The 23,437-nt window shown below is 34.3% G+C and overlaps 2 protein-coding genes across 2 annotated transcripts; one reads left to right on the plus strand and one right to left on the minus strand.

The window, feature by feature from the left end:
* Positions 1-1,076: 1,076 nt before the first annotated feature.
* LOC110867023 (receptor-like protein EIX2) lies at positions 1,077-3,366 on the minus strand. The gene is made up of 2 exons (XM_022116171.2): positions 3,006-3,366; positions 1,077-2,196 (listed from the first exon to the last, which is right to left on the minus strand). Exons 1-2 carry the CDS (start codon positions 3,292-3,294, stop codon positions 1,232-1,234), a joined length of 1,254 nt encoding a protein of 417 aa, XP_021971863.2. The 5' UTR covers positions 3,295-3,366; the 3' UTR covers positions 1,077-1,231.
* An 8,275-nt stretch (positions 3,367-11,641) lies between these two features.
* Positions 11,642-15,698, plus strand: LOC110868791 (60S ribosomal protein L23A). Its single transcript, XM_022118047.2, has 4 exons — positions 11,642-11,737; positions 11,888-11,932; positions 14,361-14,724; positions 15,460-15,698. The coding sequence occupies exons 2-4, from the start codon at positions 11,920-11,922 to the stop codon at positions 15,542-15,544; spliced, it is 462 nt and encodes a 153-aa protein (XP_021973739.1). The 5' UTR covers positions 11,642-11,737; positions 11,888-11,919; the 3' UTR covers positions 15,545-15,698.
* Positions 15,699-23,437: the final 7,739 nt, after the last annotated feature.

The following is a 23,437-nucleotide window of genomic DNA, read 5'->3' on the forward strand; positions in this document are numbered from 1 at the left end:
CCATCGCCGCTAAGGGTTTCATCAGAACTCTAGTTATTGACTTATTGTTGGGTTTCGTCATAGGTTGAGGTCGTTAGAAGTCACCATAGAACGGGATTAAGGTGGGGAGAAGTATGGATGACGGTGCTGGTTACTGTCCCATATGACGACAGTTCTTGGGTTTTAATCATATGTGCGAATTGTGTAATTGGAAAACAGGGGATTATGTTTATGTTAATCACATGTAGATTCCATCTGTTTGTTTTTTTTATTTTTCAGGTATTATCAACAAAAGGGGAACTATAGATTCACTTAACATGTGGCTTCTCTTTTTGAATGTTGAATGCATCTTTGGTGATGTGAGTTGTGACTTGTTTGAATTTAACAAACTACGGAACATAGCAATGGACCGATCAGCAGGTACGTCGCCGGAACTGGATGCTCGTCGGCCGAAGACGAGCGTGGTATGGTGTCGTGGAGGTGGGGTTTCAGGTTTGGGCGGTGCTTGATGGAGAAAATGGTGATGGTAGAGGGTTGGGTGATAGATGTTGCAGATGAAGTTGGGGGTGAGTGGTGGGTCGGCGATGAAGAGGCGGGGTGGGTGTTTGTCCGGCGGTCAAGGGGTAGGGTGGCTATGGTGATGGTGGGTGTGGGTGGCCGGTTGTTTATAAGCGAGGGGTAAATAAGGTGGGCCCCACACTTTTAATAATCCATAATTGTTTTTTTAAAGGGAGGGGTAAATAAGTAATTTCAGATGGAATTAACGGAGAAAACTAACGGACATCCACTCCATGGACCATCCGAGTAACAAAAAGTAAACCATATGGAGCACCGGTGTAATTTTCAAAAGTTGAGGACTATAGGTATTATTTTATAAAATCACAGGTACTGTACGGGCATTTTACTCTTTTCTATATGTAGTGAATGTAAAAATAGCTTATTGAAAAAATACACAGTTAAACTTTTCTTTTTCTATTTTATCACTTTACTGCAACTGTTCCACAAATAAACTAAACAGTGAAGACATCAGTACGAATGACGAATGTTGGATTTTATGCAAATCTGACATTTAAGTTAATGAATTGACAATTGTAGACACTTTTTGTACAACAGAAAATAACCGCAGTGCTTATATATCTTAAACAGGAGTTTTGCAAACTCAACGGCAATACCATGGGCCAACGACAATAGTAAAATTGCTACTTAACCAATACGAAACAGTTGCACAATGATCAGAAGATACATTCAACATTTACTGTCTAAATTTCCTACGCAGGCTCCGAAAATGCACAACTGTTGTTACATATATCCGATCCTTCATGTTACTCAAGGAGGCAAAAAACAAATATCTGCACCGGTTATTGAGAAATAAAGCACCACATAATCCCAAAAATCCGACGGCAAATCCACCACCCATACCTGTGTAATATGATTTCCAAAATTCGTCTCTATCTTCCTTTCCAACAACAGTTGCAGGTGGAGGTGGAGGTGGAGATGGAAGCCCGCATCTTTGTGTAAGTGGGAGTCCACAAAGTTGAGGGTTACCACTGTAGGATGTATAATTGAAGCTTTGGAGTTGAGTTCCGGTTGGTATTCTTCCTGACAAGTTGTTGTAGGAGAGGTTAAGATAACTTAAACGTGTTAACTGTGATAAACTCGACGGAATATTTCCAGAGAACTCGTTTCTTGACAAGTCAAGAGAATCAAGAGATCTCAACCGACCCATATGCTTTGGAAGTTCCCCGTGTAGTTTGTTGTCCGAAAAATTTAAAGAGACCAACTCTAGAAGATTAGTGATCTCAGAGGGAAGTTTCCCATACAATTTGTTGCTTGAAATATCAATGCTCTTTAGTAGGTGAAGGATACCTCTTCCAAATTCACGTTGTGTTCCCTTCCATGCAACCAGTGCATTGTCGGTGAAAAGGGCCTCTTCATCCGAAGCGCAACTGGAATTACGTCCTCTCCGCTTCGGACATGTATATGCACTGCGATTCATTGAATAACGAATTGATCTAGGGTGATGGTATTGCCAAGGGAGAGTTGATACATAAGAGGAGTAATAATGGCTCATAACATCATCTCCAAGCCGTCTATTAGCCATAGCCGTGAAATTACCAAAGCATCTAGGAATGTTACCCAATAATCCTTCGAGTTGGTTGTTACTCAAATCTATTCCAGGGTAGCGTTCAAAGACCGACGTGATATCTGGTAGCGTACCTTTAATTTCATTTGAAGAAAGGTTAAGAAATTTCAACCCAGATGGTAAGTCCCAGAACCACTCGGGAATGCGATCCGATATTCCATTATTCGAAATATCAAGATATGCAAAATTTCTTTGAGATTGAATCCACATGGGGAAACTAGGGCCCAACTTGCAGGATTGCATCTTTATAGTGTTTAACTGGAATCGGATTTTCGCATGGGAGCTTAAGTTTAGTGCAAAAGAATTGAAAGACAGGTCCAGATAGGTTAGTTGAGTCACTCCTATTAAGTTTCACTCGTCAACTTGAGTGAGGTTTAGAAAATGAACATCAGAGATTACACCTTTTAGGGGACACGGGGTGGTGCGTTATAGCACCGTGATGAACAAAAATAACGTGTTGAACACCGCCCCGCCTATTAAGTTTCACTCGTTATTTTTATAACTCGTAATAATCTTCACGCGTTGAACTTCAGGTTCTTTTGTCCCACCCATTAAGATTCTTTTGTCCTTTTGTAAACAATTGAATACAAAGTTTGATGAAAAGTTCAATTCAGGTCCTCAACTTTTAAGACCTATTTTTAAATAGCTTTTCTATCACTAGTGATACCACCCCGCCTACATTTCTATCACTACTAGTGATAGAAATTTGGTTGATGACATGGCATGATATGAATGGACAATGGCATGATAAGATCGAAATGTTGTAAGTTGGTAAGGGAACTCAAAGAATGTGGTATAGGATTGTACTGAAAATCAATTCCACTTAAATCAAGGTACTGTAACCGAGACAATAATGATAAAAAATGACTAATTGTAATATTACCAGACAAGCCGTTAGAAAAGGTCGAAAGATCAAGTTCAGTCACATGACCAGTGCGGTTGTTGCAACGGACACCCACCCATTGACAACAATCCTTCTTTTCTTTGTTCCCCCAATCATTTAGAGTGTTATTGATGTCGACTAGGTTTGCTTTGAAGCCTAGCAGTGTCTGCCTCTCCTTATCATTACAGGATCTCGTGAGCGACATGTTGGCATCGTCTATGAACCCCGATGCATGACCACCGTTGATAAATGATCCCGTGAATAGCAGCATTGACACGAAAACAAACATTATATATATGATGTTGGTTCGTGTGTTATCAAAACCAAAACCAAAATCAATCAATTAAGTTTTTTGAACCTGTTGTTGAGGCTAAGAGTACTTGTTATAATCCTAAAATGCTCCATATTTATTTGCTAAATATTTCCAAAAGAAGAAAAAAATCTTTCGAGTTGACTTGGTACATGGAAGTAGGGCTGGCAATTTTACACGAATACATGACACGAACCTACACGAAGTTAACAGGTATCGTGTATGGCCTTAACAGGTATCGTGTACCAAACAGGTAGACACGAGACTATCTGTTAATTTTCGTCTATAAACAGGTTAAATACATGTTTACCTGTTAATACCCATTAATACACGATAAGAAATTAAGTTAAATAAAACTCATCAGCCATGTGCGTGTGAGTTCCTTAATTCTTTTCTATTTTCATTCCTCATTCAATTCAAAAATAAAATAAAACCCTAAACTCCCTTTGTAAACTCTCAGATAGCATGTTGTGTTCGTGTTTTTGTTCGTGTTAACAGGTAATTTTCGTGTATAACAGTCGAACAGTCGTGTTAACAGGTAATTTTCGTGTATATCGTGTCGTGTTCGTGTTTGAAAAAAAGGACACGATAAGTTATCGTGTATGAGATTTCGTGTATCGTGTCTTATCGTGTCGTGTCTTATCGTGTACGGGTATACACGATATGTCAGCCCTTCATGGAAGATAACAGGTCTTCTAATCAGTCCAACCCATTGAGTGAATTTGGAATTTGGAATTTGAAATTTAATAAAGAAAAGTACTATAGTATTTTGAGGTGTATTAAGTTGACTTGGAAAATATAAGTCAACAAGTCTTCTGAGCTTTGACCTCTCAATCGTTTTATTTCTTTTAGAACCAGGGTGCGGACAATCTAGGAACGTGCGATCACATGGACCAGAACTTTGTATGGGCGGGCTTGATACTCTTGAACTGGGCTGAAATGTTTTTTTATTAATTAAATTAAAAAATATTAAGTGGGTGACCTTTGAAAAACCAAGAACACTCGATTTGACTAAACTTTGAGAAGAAATTTAGGCACTTTCTTTTTAATTTAAAAATCAAAACATATAAATATAGAGATAAGAAACCCACTGTTGTAGAGATCCCTAGGCGTTAGTCGGGCAGTGGAGTACTGACTAGGGATTAATCGGATTTGAATATATATATATATATATATATATATATATATATATAGGGTAAAGATAGTGTAAAAAGGGCCTAAAGTGTGAGAAGTGTAAGAAGTGTATTATAACACTATATATAATACTATATAACACCATATAAACACCGTATAACAACATGTAACACCATATAATACCATATAACACTATGTAACACCATATATCATTATATAACAAATATAACACTATAAGTTGTCTGATAGCATGTCTATGATAGATGTATAGTGTTATATTTGTTATATAATGATATATAGTGTAACATAGTGTTATATGGTATTATATGTTGTTACATATTGTTATACGGTGTTTATATGGTGTTATATAGTATTATATATAGTGTTATAATACACTTCTTACACTTCTCACACTTTAAGCACTTTTTACAAGATCCTCTACCTACCTATATATATATATATATATATATATATATATATATATATATATATAGACACTAGGTTATAACCCCGTGTATTACACGGGGTTGGATAAATGTTGTTTTATATACGAAACAATAAAAAGTTATATATTTAACCTTTTCGATCCAGATGCGAAAATACAAACCTTTTGTAAATTTGAAATATATCTACAACTAGAAAGCCGAATTCCTTGGTAACAACAACATTCTAAATCTAACGATTCAAGTTCAATCTTGTTCATGTAACCTGTCAGGTTGTGAACGGTGGTGATGATGATGATGATTCGGATACAGCATCAAGTTCAGGTGACGAATCAATGGAGATGTCAGATGAACTGGACCCATCTTCGAACCTCTCTGGTATGACTATAAGTGAACCACCACGGGCACAGGCACCAATCGTTGATTAAAGTTTTAATTTTTGGTAAGTTAACCTCTCTGATTAATTTGATTTTTTACTTCTAATTCAAAAGTTTCCATCTTTTGCGATTTAACCACTTTGATTTTTTTACTTATGTGTTGTAATCTTGACTTTGGAGGTTTTTCAAAGAAAAAATGATTATACATATGGTTGTTGTAACCTTGGCTTTGGAGGTTTTTAAAAAAAAAATTGGTTTTTTTACTTTTCACACAAAAGTATTTCATAAATCACTTTTAACCCAAAACTATTTGTTTTTTTTACTTTTAACACAAAACTTTTTATCTTTTGCAATCTATCCTTACAACTTTTTTTACTTTCAACTTTGGTCCTTTATAGTTTTCATTTTCCCAAAATTTTTCGCTATATGCTTCGTTCTAAATTTTGTGACTTAACACATCGCACCGTGTGTCTTTGGTTTAGCGTTTTTACGTTTCGTTCTAAATTTTGCGAGTTAACAAGACACAATGTGCGTGTGTGGGTGAACATTTTTACATCATCTACTTTTTTCCCGTTTGACGGATTCAACATAACGTGCTTATCCTAAATCGATTTAGTTATAAGTAAAGAATCCCCGCCGCATTGCGGCGGGTCGTAATTCTAGTTTATACAACTTAATTTTCGGAAGACAGATACTTTATATACAAGTATGTAGTGTTCTCAAGTTCTTATGTTGGTGTGTTATTCAGACAAAGCTTTTCGTGCTTGTATTTTAGCTTTTCTCCTCCTATGTCGATCGAAATTTTTTATATATACTATGTTTGGCCCGGGCTTGCCCGGACTTTTTTTAGTGTCTGTGTCTTTCGGCCCTGGCACGTTCAACGGGCAAGATCCGCCACTGTTCGTCTCTATCTTCCTTTCCAACAACACTTGCAGGTGGAGGTGGAGATGGAGATGGAAGCCCACATCTTTGTGTAAGTGGGAGTCCACAAAGTTGAGGGTTACCACTGTAGGGGATGGTTCAAATGAAAACCACTTTTATTGTGAAAACTCGAAAACTAACTAAAAAAGTCTAAAAAAACCTAAAAAACATACATTTTTTTTTACAACTTTTTTTAGAAAAATCGCTACTTTTTATATATGGAAAAAAAATTTCAAAAAAAAAAAAAAAAATTGGTTGTACTGCACATGTGCACTAATACGGAAAGCCTAAACCACTTAACCCACCCCCCACCGACACCCCCCAACCCCCCTCCCCCCCAAAAAAAAAACCTAAATTCACCCTCCCACCAAAAGCCTAACCCACCCCCCCCCCCAAAAAAAAAAAAAAACCCTAAACCCCCCACCCTCCCGAAAACCTAAAACTAAACCCTAAACATAAACTCGAAAAAAACCTAACCCCCCACCCCCACCCACCCAAAAACCTAAACCCCCCTCCCCTCCCACACCCAAAAACCTAATCCTAATCCTAAACCTCCAAAAAACTAACCCTAAAAGCTAAACTAGAATCAAAAAGCTAATTTTAAGCATGTAATGCACATTGTAGTACATGTTATATTGCACATGTGCACTACTATAATAATAGTATTGAAAACAAGACGACATCATAAATCTTTTTTTATGTCATAAAAAATATGCTCGAATATACTTGAATGAAAGATAAGAAAATTTGTGATCTTATGGTGCCATTTTTGTTTTAAAATAATAACGTATGGAGAAATGGGAAATGTTTGAAAAGTTATATATTTTTTGTTCCAATTTTACCCCTCCTTCATTAAAAGTCTCTCCCCCCCCCCCCTTCTTTTTAGTGGGTTTTAGTTAGTTTTCTAGTTTTCACAATAACTAGTGGTTTTCATTTGAACCTTCCCCTACCACTGTAAGATGTATAATTGAAGCTTTGGAGTTGAGTTCCGGTTGGTATTCTTCCTGACAAGTTGTTGTAGGAGAGGTTAAGATAACTTAAACGTGTTACTGTGATAAACTCGACGGAATATTTCCAGAGAACTCGTTTCTTGACAAGTCAAGAGAATCAAGAGATCTCAACCGACCCATATGCTTTGGAAGTTCCCGTGCAGTCTGTTGTCCGAAAAATTTAAAGAGACCAACTCTAGAAGATTAGTGATCTCAGAGGGAAGTTTCCCATACAATTTGTTGCTTGAAATATCAATGTTCTTTAGTAGGTGAAGGATACCTCTTCCAAAAAATAGAGACCACCTCATAGAGCGTCATGTGTCCCTAAATTTTCCTTTATTATGTAGTAAGTATAGAATTATAGATATAGATAGTATAAATATAGATTTATTGTTGAAATTAATAATCTACCCTCACATGCAAGACTAATACAATACTTCACTGAAAATTTTAACCTAGTTAGGGCTAAATGACAAGAGTATAATAGGTTTTACAAATAAATGATTGTGATTACAATTATTGATGTTAAAGGTCATCCATCCATTGTAATCCGATAAAAACATAAAGGATAAAAAATGCAATTTACCCTAATGAGTATGTAACTGCCCATTTTTCAAATAACTATTTACTATCCTAATACTCTTAGACTACACACTGGAGATCCAATGTTAGGTTGGATTGTATACTTGTATAAACTAATTTAAAAAAATGGAAAAAAGACTTTAAAGCCTGGTCGTTAAGGTCACTTGTCAAAATTTAATTGATGTCATCTTTTAGTTTTTTTTTCGTTTTGTATTCTAACTATCATGGTAGGGATATGGTAAAAAGTGTCTAAAATGTAAGAAGGGTAAGAAGTGTTTTAAACCATTGGATATTTGATCTAATGGTTGAGATCAATAGGGTATAAAAATGTAAATTGTGTTTTAATTAGAGGGACCTTATGTAAAATTGAAGGGCAATAGTGTCTTTTTCAATGTTTGAAATATGGTAACCATATCATACACGACCAAAAAACTCCTACATTCACTCCTTTTTCCTTAAATATCGGAATTAATGATTCACCTTAATTGTAGGAGGTCTTTGGTTGCATATTCGTCATACATTATCATAAAGAGAACTGTAATCAGGTTCATGGCATGGTGTTTTAAAACAACTGGATAAATTGACTATGATTCAAGTCATGGTGTTTTATCTGGAGACATTGTTCATGGCGTGGTGTTTTAAACATCTATGATTCAAGTCATGGTGTTTTATCTAGAGACATTGTATAAAAATCGTAAACCCCATGACTATGATTCAAGTCATGGTGTTTTATCTGGAGACATTGTTCATGGCGTGGTGTTTTAAACATCTATGCTTCAAAGTCATGGTGTTTTATCTGGAGACATTGTTCATGGCATGGTGTTTTAAACATCTATGATTCAAGTCATGGTGTTTTATCAATACACAACATTCCCAGAACATCTATGATTCAAGTCATGGTGTTTTATCAATACAAAATATTCCCAGATTTTAAAACACCATGACTATGATTCAAGTCATGGTGTTTTATCTGGAATCCAAAAAACATTGTAAATCATCAAACAAACAGATGATTCAATTCATGGTGTTTTATCTGGAATTCAAGTCAGATAAAACACCATGACTTGAATCATAGTCAATGTCTCCAGATGTTTAAAACACCACGCCATGAACAATGTCTCCTGATAAAACACCATGACTTAAATCATAGTCAATGTCTCCAGATGTTTAAAACACCACGCCATGAACAATATATCCAGATGTTTAAAACACCACGCCATGAACAATATATGATTAAAAGATGTTGCGATTAAAAGATGATGAAGAAGATAAAACAATCAGATGTATAATGTTTCCTAAAATTTCTCCTAATTCAAAATTCGATTCATCCCTATAAAAACTCATCGCAAGTTTTTTTTTTTTGGCAGTTATCTTTGAAAACAATTAAATGATAAGAAAGTCAAATTACTAATATACCCTTTTGAATTAATTAGGATAAAGGACACTTGTCACTCCCAAATTATTTCTCACACTTCTTACAAAAGTCCCACTTTGTACAGGATCCTCTACCCTAACTATCAATACCCCCGTTACCTTAAATACTCAAATAATTTGTAATATAAAAATAAAAAAATCTAAATACATCGTATTTCTTAGAACAAATGTATAACATTACGATATAAAATTTATATAAAAACGGGGTTCGTTCAAAAAATAGGTTTTCTACTATATTATAAATATTATATATAAACGGTTTAACTTTTTAGTTTTTATATTTTTAACATATTGTTTTGAAATAGAATAGTTGATTTACATCTTACTAATTTTAATACAATTAAAAACAACAATGTGCTACATTAATTTAAACTAAAATTAAATTAAATTAAATTAAAATTAATTAAATTAAAATTAATTAAATTAAAATTAATTAAATTAAAATTAAAAATTAAATTAAAATTAAAATAAAATTAAATTAAAAAATTAAATTAAAAAATTAAAATTAAAAAAATTAAAATTAAAAAAATTAAAATTTAAAAAAATATATTAATTAACAAAGCTTATGAATAGTAAGAACACATGCTTCACATCATTTGGCTTTTTTTTCCTCTTTCACACGATTTTTTTATTGTATTTATATAGTTCTTATTCCTTATTTATTAGGTTAGTGACTTCAGTAGACTGGATTTTGTTGTCCACTTCATTGCTTCTCTTATATCAGAGTTCGATTGCATGAGATTGTGTTCAGTGTTTTCTGTTTTCTATCTTCAAAGGTTCGCACATTATTTAGACTGTGTTTGTTGTAATTGGTTGGTTAAATGGTGTGTTTCTTCATTGTCGGTTTTGGAATTTTGTTGTTGATTGTGTTGGTGTTGTTGATGTGTAACATGTGCTACTGGTGGAAGATTTCAATGTCATCTTTTATGCAGGTAAATTTCTTCCTTTGTTCACTGATGTATTGAGAAGGTATTATGCTGTCAATGTGTTGTGTCTCTGTTTAATTTTGTTGTTATGTTGCTGTTCAGCTAATAAATCATACAAAGCAAGTCCCTGTTTTAATCATGTAAAATTTTAAACCCTAACTTATATGTGGTTTTAAGGCACATATGATAAATTGAATATAAGTCCATTTGCATAAATCCAAAGTTGAATGTAGGTATTTTTTTTTTTTTTGAACGGCAAATTTGGATCACTGACGGACCACTGGAGTATCATCGTGCCACCAGCGAAACCACCCGATCATATCCATCTCCACTAGGCATAATGCCTATACACCAATTCAGGAGGAAACCCAATAAATATGGGAAAACCCCCTTGTGGGAATCGAACCTAGGACCTATTGGTCTCAAAGCTTTATCCCACCCCAAGATGCCACTAAGCTATAAAGCCATAGGCAAAGTTGAATGTAGGTATTGATTTGGATTACTATCAGATATTCAATGGATTGACTATATTCACTCGTTAGGCCTTTAACAACATTGCCTCCTTTGAAAAAGTGAAATTAGTCAACATGGTAGTTTGAAAAGTCAAGAAGGTAAAGTTTAAATGGTGATCCAGGAAGTTTATTTAATTGCACCTTTCGTATTTAATTACAAATTTTACACCTGTGTCTTTATTGTTTACTTGGTCGTTTCATTTTTATTAAGAGCAAGTATAACAATGAAAATCACATAAGCGATTTCGACCAAAGGTTTTATAGTGCTCAACTGCGTGTCGAGGGATGAGTGCATGAGGGGTCGATTTGGCATTTGGTTTTCAGTTTTGAAGGACTGATTTAGGCGTCATTTATTGAAAAAATCTTAGGTTGGGTTAGGTTGTGAATGTGTGTGAAAAATTGAGTTGGTTAGGGTGTGTAGATGGAAGAAATTAGTTTTACATTAAAGGTTGGGTTGGGCTGGGTTTGTGGATAATCTTAAACATACAAAGTTAAAGTTTTTTATTTATTTTTGTAGAGTAAATTATTTTTTTAGTCATTGTGTTTTGGTGGTTTTAACCGTTTGAGTCCAAAATCAAAATATTAACGTCCTGAGTCTCTAGACGCTTTTTTTTTATAACCATTTGAGTCCCTTTAAGTCCAAATTTTAACAAAATTGGACTCAAAACGTTATAAAATGAACAAAACTGGACTCAAAACGTTATAAAATGAACGGTTAGGGACTCAGGGCGTTAAACTTTTTGATTTGGACTCAAGTGATTAAAACCACTAAAACACAGGGACTCAAAAAGTAATTTTTTCTTTTTTTTACATGATAGTTTTTTAACTCTTATCGAATATCTTAAGATTTCGTGTCATTTCTGAGATACAAAAAATAAAAAGATTTGGTTCAAAAGATTGCAACACCTTGTGGGCTATGTCACCTTTAACCATCTTGGGCTAACTAAATGGGCTTATATCTCTACTAACCCTGCATAGTAACCCTATGGCCCATTGAAACATTTTGATCATAATTATATTTATATTTATATTTATAATCGCTATAAATCTCATCTCACCATTCACTGAAACCCTAGTTGCCGCCGCATCTCCGTGTTTTACAGGGTATGCATTCGCCATCTCCGTTCACCGTTTCATTTCAATTTCTAGGGTTTATCAAGCTGAACTTACGCTTTTTTCTCTAGATCTATCGTTCAATTTGTTTGATTTTTGTCATAATTTTAGTTTTAATTCATTAATTCTTGTTGTTTTTAGTACATCGGCTATTGGAGTAGCTTCAGTCAACAATGGCGCCTAAAGGTTCGACTCCTTCACACTAAAACAGCTCGTTATTTTGTTTGTGTATTTAATTTTTAAATCTGTATATTAGTAGGTGTGTTTAGGTGTTGATTAATGAAGATATGAAAGTATGAAACCCTAGTTTACTGGAAAAATGTTATTGTTATGTGACATATTGGTAGAAAATAATAGGCTGTATGTATACCAATCCCATAGTTAACATTTGATAGGTTTTAGTTTCAAAATTATTTAGACAACATGTTTATTTCAAAGCAGGAAATTATGTAAAATTTGTATCATTAAATGTTATGTGGTAAAAAAATTGACAGAATGTACACTTTGTGTGTGTGTGTGTGTGTTTTGATTTGTGTTTATGTTTAAGCTCATTTGGTTAACTGTTAATAGGGTAAATGGTTTGTATTAGGCTAGCGCTTTTGAAAGTTAATAGTTTTAATTTGATTATGTGTTTGCAGTCTCAAATCTCTTTTTTGTGTTACACTAGTAGATGCCCCCGCCCGCGTTGCGGGGCGATTGGGCGGGGCGATGTCGAATAATTCTCAATCAATTACAAAAAGAGTACTATAATTTTGCTATGGGGAAAAAAACGACGATATGACCGTAATTTTGGGCCTCTCTCTGTATGGCTGTACAGAGAGCAAAATCATAAATATATTTTGAACCGGAGGCGAAATCATAATTTTAAACTGAGAGCAAATTTTTAGCTAGGGATAAAAACATATTTTCATTTTGAACGGTGGGCAAAAGCGTAATTTTGAGCTAGAGGGGAAAACAACATTTTATTTTTAGCTGGGGGAAAAACGTAATTTTAAACAAAGGGTGAAACCGTAATTTTAAACTGGGGACAAAAGTAAAAGTTAGGTTTTCAATCAAGGGCAAAAGTGTAATTTTGAGCTAGGGGCAAGAGTATAATTTTATTTTGAGCTTGGGGCAAAAAGGTAATTTTAAACAAAGGAGAAAAGCGTAATTTTAAACTTGGAATAAAATTAATTTAAAAATAGGTTGGTCCAATGCGGAAGTGCCAGGCAGCTGGCTTACACTATTCCCCCATTTGGGTAAATTTTAAACTGATAAGAAAATCATAATTTTTAGCTGGGGGAAAAACATATTTTCATTTTGAACGATGGGCAAAAGCGTAATTTTGAGCTGAGGACAGAATCGTAATTTTGAGCTAGAGGGAAAAACAACATTTTATTTTTAGCTGGGGGAAAACGTAATTTTAAACAGATGGCGAAACCGTAGTTTTAAACTGGGAACAAAAGTAAAAGTTAGGTTTTGAACAAAGGGCAGAAGCGTAATTTTAAGCTAGGGGCAAGATTACAATTTTATTTTGAGCTGGGGGCATAACGGTATTTTTAAACAAAGGACGAAAGCGTAATTTTAAACTGGAAATAAAATTAATTGAAAATTAGGTTGGACCAATGGGGGAGTGCCAGGCAGCTGCCTGGCACTATTCCCCCATTTGGTATTTGTAGTAGAAAAGAAATAGAAATAGAAATAGAAATTTGTTATGTTTCTGCATAGAACCATTTCCAGAACAAACTAAAGTAACAAAAGTAACTAGATTTTGAATTGAGTTAACAGTCATTTTCGTCCCTTTGGTTTGTTTGCTTTTGCCATTTAAGGCCAATTTTAAAAAATGCACCAGTTTCCTTACTGACATACTGGAAACGTGCCACTTCAGTCCAAAAATTAAAACCCAGTTAAGTCAGACGGGTTAAATGAAGGGTATTATTGTCAATTCATATATCTTTTATTTTCATCTTATTTTATGAATTGACAATAATACCCTTTATTTAACCTGTCTGACTTAACTGGGTTTTAATTTTTGGACTTAAGTGGTACGTTTTGAGTATGTCGGGGAGGAAACTGGTGCATTTTTGAAAATTGGCCTGAAATGGCAAAAGTGAACAAACTACAGGGACGAAAATGGCAGTTAACTCTTTTGAATTTATAAAAGCATGTACTACAAGTACTGGATTACATGGTTACCAAATTTTGTATAAACGTTATTCATTAAATTATTTGCAAGTGAAAGATAAAATCATTTAAGATATTCTTGATCCTAATAAGAGAGATTGTTACCAATGAATGCTTGTGGCTAGGGCTTGCAATTCCTGATTTGTTCTAAGATACCATCAAACCTGTTTAATTAAAATTACACTATGTAATTTTTTTTATTAAAAATAATTAAAATTTGGAGGCTACGCTTCATCATTTCTTTATATTGGTACATAAAACATACAACTGTGTTAGAGACATGAGATTTAAAGAAGGTAAACAAGCCGTATTGTTGTTTGATATGTGTGTTAATCGCTTTGTGACTTTTTTCACTTTGAGAAAATTGATTAATTTGGTTAATTGTTTTAAATCATAATTCACTATGTCGCTATTTTTTTTAAAACTTATAATGGGTGTTCTTGTGTTACAGCTGATACAACAAAGAAAGGTGATGGAAAGGCCCAGGCTTTGAAGGCAGCCAAAGCCGTGAAGACAGGATCAACTTTCAAGAAGAAGGCCAAGAAGATCCGAACCAAGGTCACCTTTCACCGCCCAAGGACTTTGAAGACCGACAGGAACCCTAAGTATCCCCGCATCAGTGCTCCACCAAGAAACAAGTTGGATCATTACCAGATTCTTAAGTATCCGTTGACTACCGAATCTGCAATGAAGAAGATCGAAGACAACAACACTCTTGTTTTCATTGTCGACATTCGTGCCGACAAGAAGAAGATCAAAGCTGCCGTCAAGAAGATGTACGACATCCAGACAAAGAAAGTCAACACCTTAATCAGGTATTATTATCAATCATTGTCGTTTCACTAGCTATTTTGGTGGGGGTGATAAATGGGTCGTGCTTCCGGGTTCAACTTGACCCGAACCCGAAAATTTTAGACTAACCTAAACACGACCCAACTCGAAAATCGTGTTATACATATTAACCCGAATACAACCCGAATACTTGTGGTTGACCCGAACACGGCCCGTTTAACCGGCGTTTTTTAGTTTTTAAATTTTTCTTCAAATTAACATATTAAAATGTACTACAAGAAAACACAAATGTATATAATACAATTACGTTTAAATTAGAAAATTTTATGTCAATTTCTCTTTATAAGTTATAATAATGGCATATCATATAAACCCAATATAATTTATGACAAAAACATATTGTAAAGAATATAATATAATATAAATCGGTTAAACAGCTCAACCCACTAATCCTACTGGGTTGACCCAAACTCGACCCGTTTAGCTAAACGAGTTTGCGTAATCAACCTGAAACTGACCCAAATCCGTTTAGACTAAGCCCAAACCCTCAAATTCCGTGTTAGGTTTGTGTCGTGTTTTCGGGCCTTTCACAATAGTTTCAATATTAGCAATAATGAATATAAATTATAGGCTTATGACATGTTACTTGGCTTGTTTACATTCTTACGGAATTCAATCGAACGTCAAGTTACTTTATACTCTATGGATTAAACGCCTCAACGTGTCATATGTTTATTTTTTGCTTGAATGTATTGCAGACCTGATGGAACGAAAAAGGCTTACGTCCGGTTGACTCCAGATTATGATGCTTTGGATGTTGCAAACAAGATTGGAATCATCTAAATTCTAAAGTGATGTTTTTGCTGCTTCAGTTGTTATTTTCAAACGTTATTGTTAGTTTTGTCGACTTGAATAGAGTTTCAAATTTCTTGTGTTTTTTTTATTATGGATTTAAATATGCGAATGAATCATATTTCAATTTTTGGGTGCTTTTTTATTTCTTTTGCCATCTTATTTTGTATGATCTAACATGTTGCTTAATTACCAACCAGAATAAGGGGATGTTTGTTTACCTCTTAATGAGGCTCTTAATGGTTCAGACCTCTTACTGGTTCAGCACTTAATGGTTCAGACTGTTTGTTTCACGAGCAGATGTCTGAATGGTTCAGACATTTGCCTCTGAATTGTTAAGATTTATACAAAGTCTGAATGGTTAAGACCTCTAATCTGAATTGGTCAGACATTTGACTCTGAACGGTTAAGCATTATACAGGCTCTTAATGGTTTAGACCTCTTACTGGTTCAGCACTTAATGGTTCAGATCTCTTACTGGTTCAGCACTTAACCATTCAGATGTTGTCAAACAGCCCCTAAGTGGAATTGTAATTAACAAATCCAAATGGTTCAAATGTTATTTGATCAAAGAGTATATAAAAAGGTCAGAACCTGTGTTACATGTGATTTCAATATTCAAATCTTGTTTCCTGCATATAATTATGCTCACGTTTTTGTTAACTACTCCATCCGTCCCATTAAAAGTGTCCTAATTTGAATTTTTAAAGTCTTTATTTATAAACTTTGACTTTAATATATGTTTTTTGTGTTATATAAAACTCTATGAAAATTAACCTATAAAAACACTTGTAAAACACACTCAAATCATATAACTTTCATCAAGTATTATCTAACAAAAACAAAATTATTTAAGGTCAAAGTTTATAAATAAAGGCTTTGAAAATTCAAAACAGAACACTTTTAGTGGGACGGAGGGAGTAATATTTAATAACAAAGTAAATTTTATTCTAGTATATTTTCATTTCTACAAATTTTTCGTATTACGTTTCGATCTAAAATTTACGAGTTAACATATCTTACTGTGCGTGTGTGACTCGATATTTTATCCTTATTTTTCCCAGTTTAACATTCCTGTCGTAACGTGCGGGTCGATCGACTTGGTTATTATTTTATATGTTTTACTTTTCGAGTCCGTGGTTTAACGTTGTTTTGTCTACTTTTCGTTCTGGTTTTACAATACGAGTTTTTCTGATGCTAATATCGCTGACGGTGGTGTGACATTAATATGCCCCCCTCCCGCGTGTGCAACAAAGTGAGGCTTAATACTATTTTTTAATTATAATAAAATACACTATTATAAATAAAGATCCACCGCTGTTAACTTTCTCTCCACCAAAACCCTTTAATAATCACAAAAATGTCTAAAAGAACGAAAACAACCCAGACTTAGCGTTAAAAAATTGGATATAGTTATCAAGATGGATGAAAATAACAAGATTTCGAACCTTTTAAATTTAGATCCGAAAAAACAAACTTTTGAAGAAAACCGTAAAAAATGGCCAAAACTCATGGGCAAATTAGACATTTTACTCTAAACAGAAAACAATTGAAAAAAAAAAAAAACAAACTCAAAACCTAGTTCTATCTTATTTTTTAGAAAAAAAAAGCTGACTTGTAATATAATGAAGTGTCATGGTCTTATAAAGGCAAATGCAACCTGGCACCTTTATTATCCAGCCATCACACATCCCACTTTTTAAAATAAAATAAAATATAATAAAAAATAAAATGTAAATATGTAACCAAAAATACAGGAAACACTCTAGGATGATGACGCATCGTTACGTACCTCTTTCCAGCGCCAATAGATAGTTGCATTATATTCCCTTCAACTTTCACTGTGTAACAATTTAAACCTTGAGTTTTGGTATATGCCGATTCTATCATAAAATAAGTATATGTAAAAAGAGTAGATTACAAAAATCGTTCTTTTGTATGTCACTTATTGCAGATTGTGTCCTTTGTCTTTAATAATTATAGAAAACGTATTCGATGTTTGCAAAACCTTGCAAGTTATGTTCTTTAGCCCTAACTCAGTTAATTTTTAGGTTAAATCTGAACAAATGGACCTCACATGAGGGTATTTTTGTGGTTAAATCTGACCAAATAGACCCCACATGAGAGTAAAATGACCAAAATACCCTCATGTGGGGTCCATTTGGCCAGATTTAACCACAAAAAAATTAACCGAGTTAGGGCTAAAGGACATAACTTGCAAGGGTTTGCAAACATCGAGTACGTTTTCTGTAAATATTGAAGACAAAGGACACAATTTGCAATAAGTGACATACATAAAGGACGATTTTTGTAATTTACTCATGTAAAAATGGTAAAACAAAAAATCTAGGTATTGGCGTTTATAAGGATGCAAACGAACTAAACGAACACAATCTTGTTCGTGTTTGTTTGTTAAGAAAATAATTTGTTCACGAACTGCTGATGAACACTTACCGAACAAGTTTTTTTATTTGTGTTCATTTGTTAAGAAAATGAACGCGTTCGTTTGTTCGTTAATTTTAGGTACTAGACAAAAGCAAACACAAACGAACATTCATGAACACAGACGAACACAAATTAAGGCAAACGCATTCATGAACATTAACGAACACAAACCACCCCTATCTTGTACCGAGAACGACGAAGAACACGAGCAGAAACCCTAAATCGGATACTGGAATGAGAACGGGGGCGTAGTTGCATCGCGTCTGCTTGGAATGAGAGTGGGAACGACAATTTTTAACTAGGGTTTACAGGAAGTAAGGAGTAACACTAATACGTAATACATTATATCCAATAAATAATTTATTAGTGGGAATTTTGAAGTACTTAGATAACCCTCATAAACTATCAAACGTAAACGAACATGTCACCGAACGTTCACGAACATAAATGAACGAATGCGCCTCCTGTTCATGTTCGTTTGTTTAACTAAATGAACGAAATTTCTTGTTCATGTTCGTTCATTTATTAAACGAACGAATACAAACGAGCTTTTCGCTGAACGGTCACAAACTGTTCACTGAACGTTTGGTTCGTCAGCAGCCCTAGGTGTGTATATATGATCTTGCAGTTAATTGTAGTCAAGTACATTTGGGAGGAATATTTTGTGTTTTTTTTGTTATATTGTGGTTTCTTTTAGTTAAAAGTTAATGGTTTCTTAATTACACAATCATCTATTTTAAAAACTTAGATTATGATTTTAGTCTGAAAAGTATACGTATCTTCACTCACGGGTAACACGTCTGATCAATGGCAATAACTTATTATAAAACATTTGTTAAGTTTTTTTTGTGAAATAATTATTATATTATTTGTTAAGTTTTTGTGAAGTAATTCATTCTCGTTCTTAATGGATAATTTAGCGAATATTTAGCTTTAAAGATATTTATGTACCCGTTTAGGACGGTGGGTCAAAACTCGTCAAGCATGATGAGTTCACAAAGGGGTGATCGTAACACAATAGATAGATTCTAAATTGATTGTGGACAAGAGAAATGGTAGCTCATAAGAAACATCACGCCTCAAATACCACCATCGAGCTTTGGGTTGTATGGATTATGGATGAGAGAGGAACCCCACTATTAAGCTTATTAGATGGGAGCAAATCTCATGATGCCATGAGTCCCCACTCGAGTGTGTGAGTTGTGAATAAGAGGAGAACTCTGGTAATCAAATCGATTCTTTTCAAAAATATTAATCACCATACATGCTGATTTGAAGGTGGTTTGTTTTTCTAAAAAAGATTTGTGCAGGCTTTTCTGTCTGCGCCGCGCAGACCACACGCAGACATTGCCATCTGCAGACTGTTTGTTTTTTCCAAAGACGTTACATTAAAAAACGTATGCGCGAGCTCTTCTTGGTGTAGACTTGGTCCAACCACTTCTAAGATCTTCTAAGATTTGCAGAGGGTTAAACACTACTACTAAGTGTTTCTATAACACCTGAGTTATTGAATGTGAAATATAGTTCTCATTTCTTGAAGATCACTTATGGGTTTTCAAAACCCACTAAATGTTTCTATAACCAGAAAGAAGGTTACAAATATACCTACCAAATAATATCTTATCACTTCTAATCACATACTAAGAGTATATATATGAGTTTAGTTTGATAATTTGAGTCTTATGAGTTATGCTATAACTCTACCTTCTTCTTGCTTTGTTACACACACTCACAATTTGATCTCTATGTTTATCTCGTGCATGGCGACCAAGGCGACGATTCTAATGATAAGTCCAAAGATTAAAGTTTGTCTAATGATAAATTGGGTACATCAAATACCAATAGTTTAGGTATCCAACAACATAATTATATATTTACGTTGTTAACCTGCATGCTGACATTTTGTGATATCTTTGTCCAACTTTTACAACCAATAAATTAGGTACCCAACAACATAACCATATATTTACATTGTTAACCTTCATTCTACATTTTATGATATTTTTGTCCAACTTTTACAACCAATAAATTAGGTATCCAACACCATAACCACATATTTACATTGTTAACCTGCATGCTACATTTTATGATATTTGTGTCCAACTTTCATATCCAATGAATTGAAGTCATACAAATACAATATAACTGAATATCAACATTGGTTTGTTTTAAATAAAAATAAAAATTTCGAACATATTAAAACCTATATAAATTAGCAAACTTTTTGTGCATAAGGACTTGTAAGTTGTACTTTGGGTGTTTTCCAAAAAAAACTTGTTTTTTTTTGTTTTCACCCAAAGGTTTGTACATTTTCCAATTTTAACCCTACATAATTTGTTTTTTAACTTTAACCCAAAACTTTTCGTTATTTGCAATTTAACTTCACAACTTTTATCACTTATACTTTTCATATTTCACAAATTTTCGTTTTACGTATAGTTCTAAAATTTTCGAGTTAATACGACGCAACGTGCATGTGTGGTTCAACGTTTTTACCTCTATTTTTCCATGTTTGACAGGTTCGTCGCAATACGCATATTATAGGTCGAGTCAGTGTTGGTTGTCGATGACGGTTGTGTGACATTAGTACTATTTGACACCGTTTTACGCCCCGCCGCAACGCGGGGTGTGCTTTGGGGATTTTCAAAGAAAAAATTGTTATGCATATGGTTGTCGAATCGTTGGCTTTGGGGGTTTTCCAAAAAAAAATTGATTTTTTTTACTTTTCACCCAAAAGTATTTCATAAATTACTTTTAACCCAAAACTATTTGTTTTTTACTTTTAACCCAAAACTTATTAGCTTTTACAATCTATCCTCATATCTTTTACATCACAGCGTGCGTCTTTGGCTTAACGTTTTTACGTTTCGTTCTAAATTTTGCGAGTTAACACGACGCAACGTGTGTGTGTGGGTGAATGTTTTTACATCGTTTATTTTTACCCCGTTTGACAGGTTTAACATAACGTGTGAGTCGTAGATCGACTTAGTTATAAATAAAGAATCCCCGCCGCATTGCGGCGGGTCGTAATCCTAGTTACATTGAAAAATTAAAGATATTACAACAACAACAACAACAATAAATAGAAACTTAAAACAACAACATACCCAGTAAATCCGACAAATAGACAAGCTACTTGTAGGATCTGAAGAGGGTGAGATGTAGACAAACCTTACCTCTATCCCTAGAAATAGAGATGCTGCTTCTAGAGAGACTCTCGGCTCGACAAGAGATAGCTAGCCAAAACACATACCCAAAACGTGTATAAATAGGAAGTTACCAATATCCAAGGAGGCAATGAGAGAGTAACAGAGTAAATTTTAGAACATATATAACATCACCGAACAACATACATACATAAAACAAGAAGACAATCATCTGTAAAAGTCAGAACTAAGCCCCTAGGACACAACTAACTAAGCCCCTAGGACACAACTAAAACCCTACTAGACTCTTCCCTAGAAACCCTTAGCTTTAATCTTCAGCCTTCACGAAGACCTATCTTGGACCATATCCCTAGAAAGGTACAACTCTAGTAAATCATTCCTAATACACTCATCCCATATCAGTTTGGGTCTGCCTCTACCCCTCATCCTCTCCACAGTGAGGGTTTCCACGGCTCTAACTGGCGCCGTCATTTGCCTTCGCTTCACATGCCCAAACCATCTCAATCTCCTCTCCTTAATCTTATCAGATATACTAGCCACTCCTAACTTATTTCTAAAAACCTCATATGTTATACAAATATATGTACATGTACTTCTTTTTTGAAGTTCCCTTATTTATATAATATAAATTTGCAACAAATTAGGGCTTAAGTTGTTGTACGATAGGCTTAAATAGCTTTTTGTGCATTGATTAATTGTACTTTGTGTTCTTTTGTTTGTGAGCTTTCCATATCCACACACGTGTCTTATGACTTATGAGGTGTATCTTTTCACCCTTTAAAATCCCCTTTGAAGAGAGCAATGTGCTGCTGGGTGGTGGTTGTTATGTTTTTTGATTTTGGGTTTCTTTTACCCACCATACATGTTTCTCTCTCCACCACATTCATGTGTTTTGGGGTTTTTCTAAACCCACCGTGGGCTAATTGTTCTTTTCATGACGTTGACCGTTGTTTTTTAGGGCTTTTACATACCGAATGCGATATGATGGTGGTTGGCTTTGGATGTTGTTTCTGCGTTTCCTTTACCCTAAATCCTTTAGGATTTTCGTTTAAAGACCTGTTATGGCGATGATGGTGGTCTGTCACTTGGCATGGCAACTTCGGTTGTAGCCGTGGCGACATCTGAGCCTCTTTATTTTGCGATGATGATGATCGTAGATCTGAGTGGTTTGTTTTTGTTTTCCTTTTTTTGAACTTTGGTGGCGGTGGTTCTCTTGGAATTGGAGGTTTGGTTGGTTTTAACTGTTCCAGCTCCAGAAGGGTTGCGTCAACATGCAACCGCCGGACACAGTCACCATATTTCTACCTCTCACTTACACACACAGGTTTCTCTCTCTTCAATTTGGGATTTGAGGAACATGGGAGTGTGGTGATCACTGGTGGTTATTTGATTTGTTTGATAAAAAAATGTACGTTTTTCTGCATTGATCAGCCACGACGAAAGTTTAGATGGCGGAGGTTTACAAAGTCAGCGGTGGTGGTTGAGATGTTTTTGGGTGGTGGGATTACTGGCGGTGGTGGTGTTGAGGACCTGAGTGGTGAGTTTACAGTTGTCAGATCTGGTCAGAGGGTATGACCGGAGTTGTTCTTTATCTTTAGCCAGTTTTTATATAATTTCAGAGTTTATATGTATGTTTATGGTTGATGAGATGCCTTATTCAGGCCTCAAGAAGGGTAATATTTGTTTCAGAATGAGAAAACAAAAAGAAAATGAAAGAATAGAAACAACGTATTGAGATTTGAGTAAAAATTACCCAGGATTCAAAGCCTACTATTTAATACAGTAACTTTTACAGTTGTAGTGACACACTTTTTAAGTTAATAAAGTCCTCTATTTAATTACTAATCCCACTCTATTTATACACCATTTGAGATTAGTAAGATTAATAATGTGGTATTAAAAATTTCTCTGGTAACCGTCCGTCATGTAACTTTATTTTTTGTTCGTTCTTGGTAAAATATATAACTATATTATATTTTTAGCTAAACATATTATATATTATCAATTTGTAATAGGTGTAGGCTTCACAATGTTGTAACATATGCTTTATCTTTATTTCATGCATTCATCACTTGTACAACATGTTTTTTTTCTCTATTAGACACTCACTATTAAAAACTGTTTTGTTTATATTAATAAGTTGCATGCATCTATTTATATACTATTAATTGATAACATTGTTAGGCATTAAAACTTGTATTTTAGCTTATAAAGTTGGACATTGCTTTATGATAAAACCATGTACTATAGTATTTATTTATATACATACTAT

Source organism: Helianthus annuus, chromosome 7, assembly GCF_002127325.2.
Source record: "Helianthus annuus cultivar XRQ/B chromosome 7, HanXRQr2.0-SUNRISE, whole genome shotgun sequence".
NCBI lineage: Eukaryota > Viridiplantae > Streptophyta > Magnoliopsida > Asterales > Asteraceae > Helianthus > Helianthus annuus.

Excerpts from the sequence above, each read along its gene's own strand:
- LOC110867023 (XM_022116171.2), bottom strand. The coding sequence starts at position 3,294 with ATGTTTGTTTTCGTGTCAATGCTGCTATTCACGGGATCATTTATCAAC. Across the intron at positions 2,197-3,005 it reads CTTTTCTAACGGCTTGTCTG|GTACGCTACCAGATATCACG; the intron begins GTAATATTACAA and ends ATGAAATTAAAG.
- LOC110868791 (XM_022118047.2), top strand. Across the intron at positions 14,725-15,459 it reads AAAGTCAACACCTTAATCAG|ACCTGATGGAACGAAAAAGG; the intron begins GTATTATTATCA and ends AATGTATTGCAG.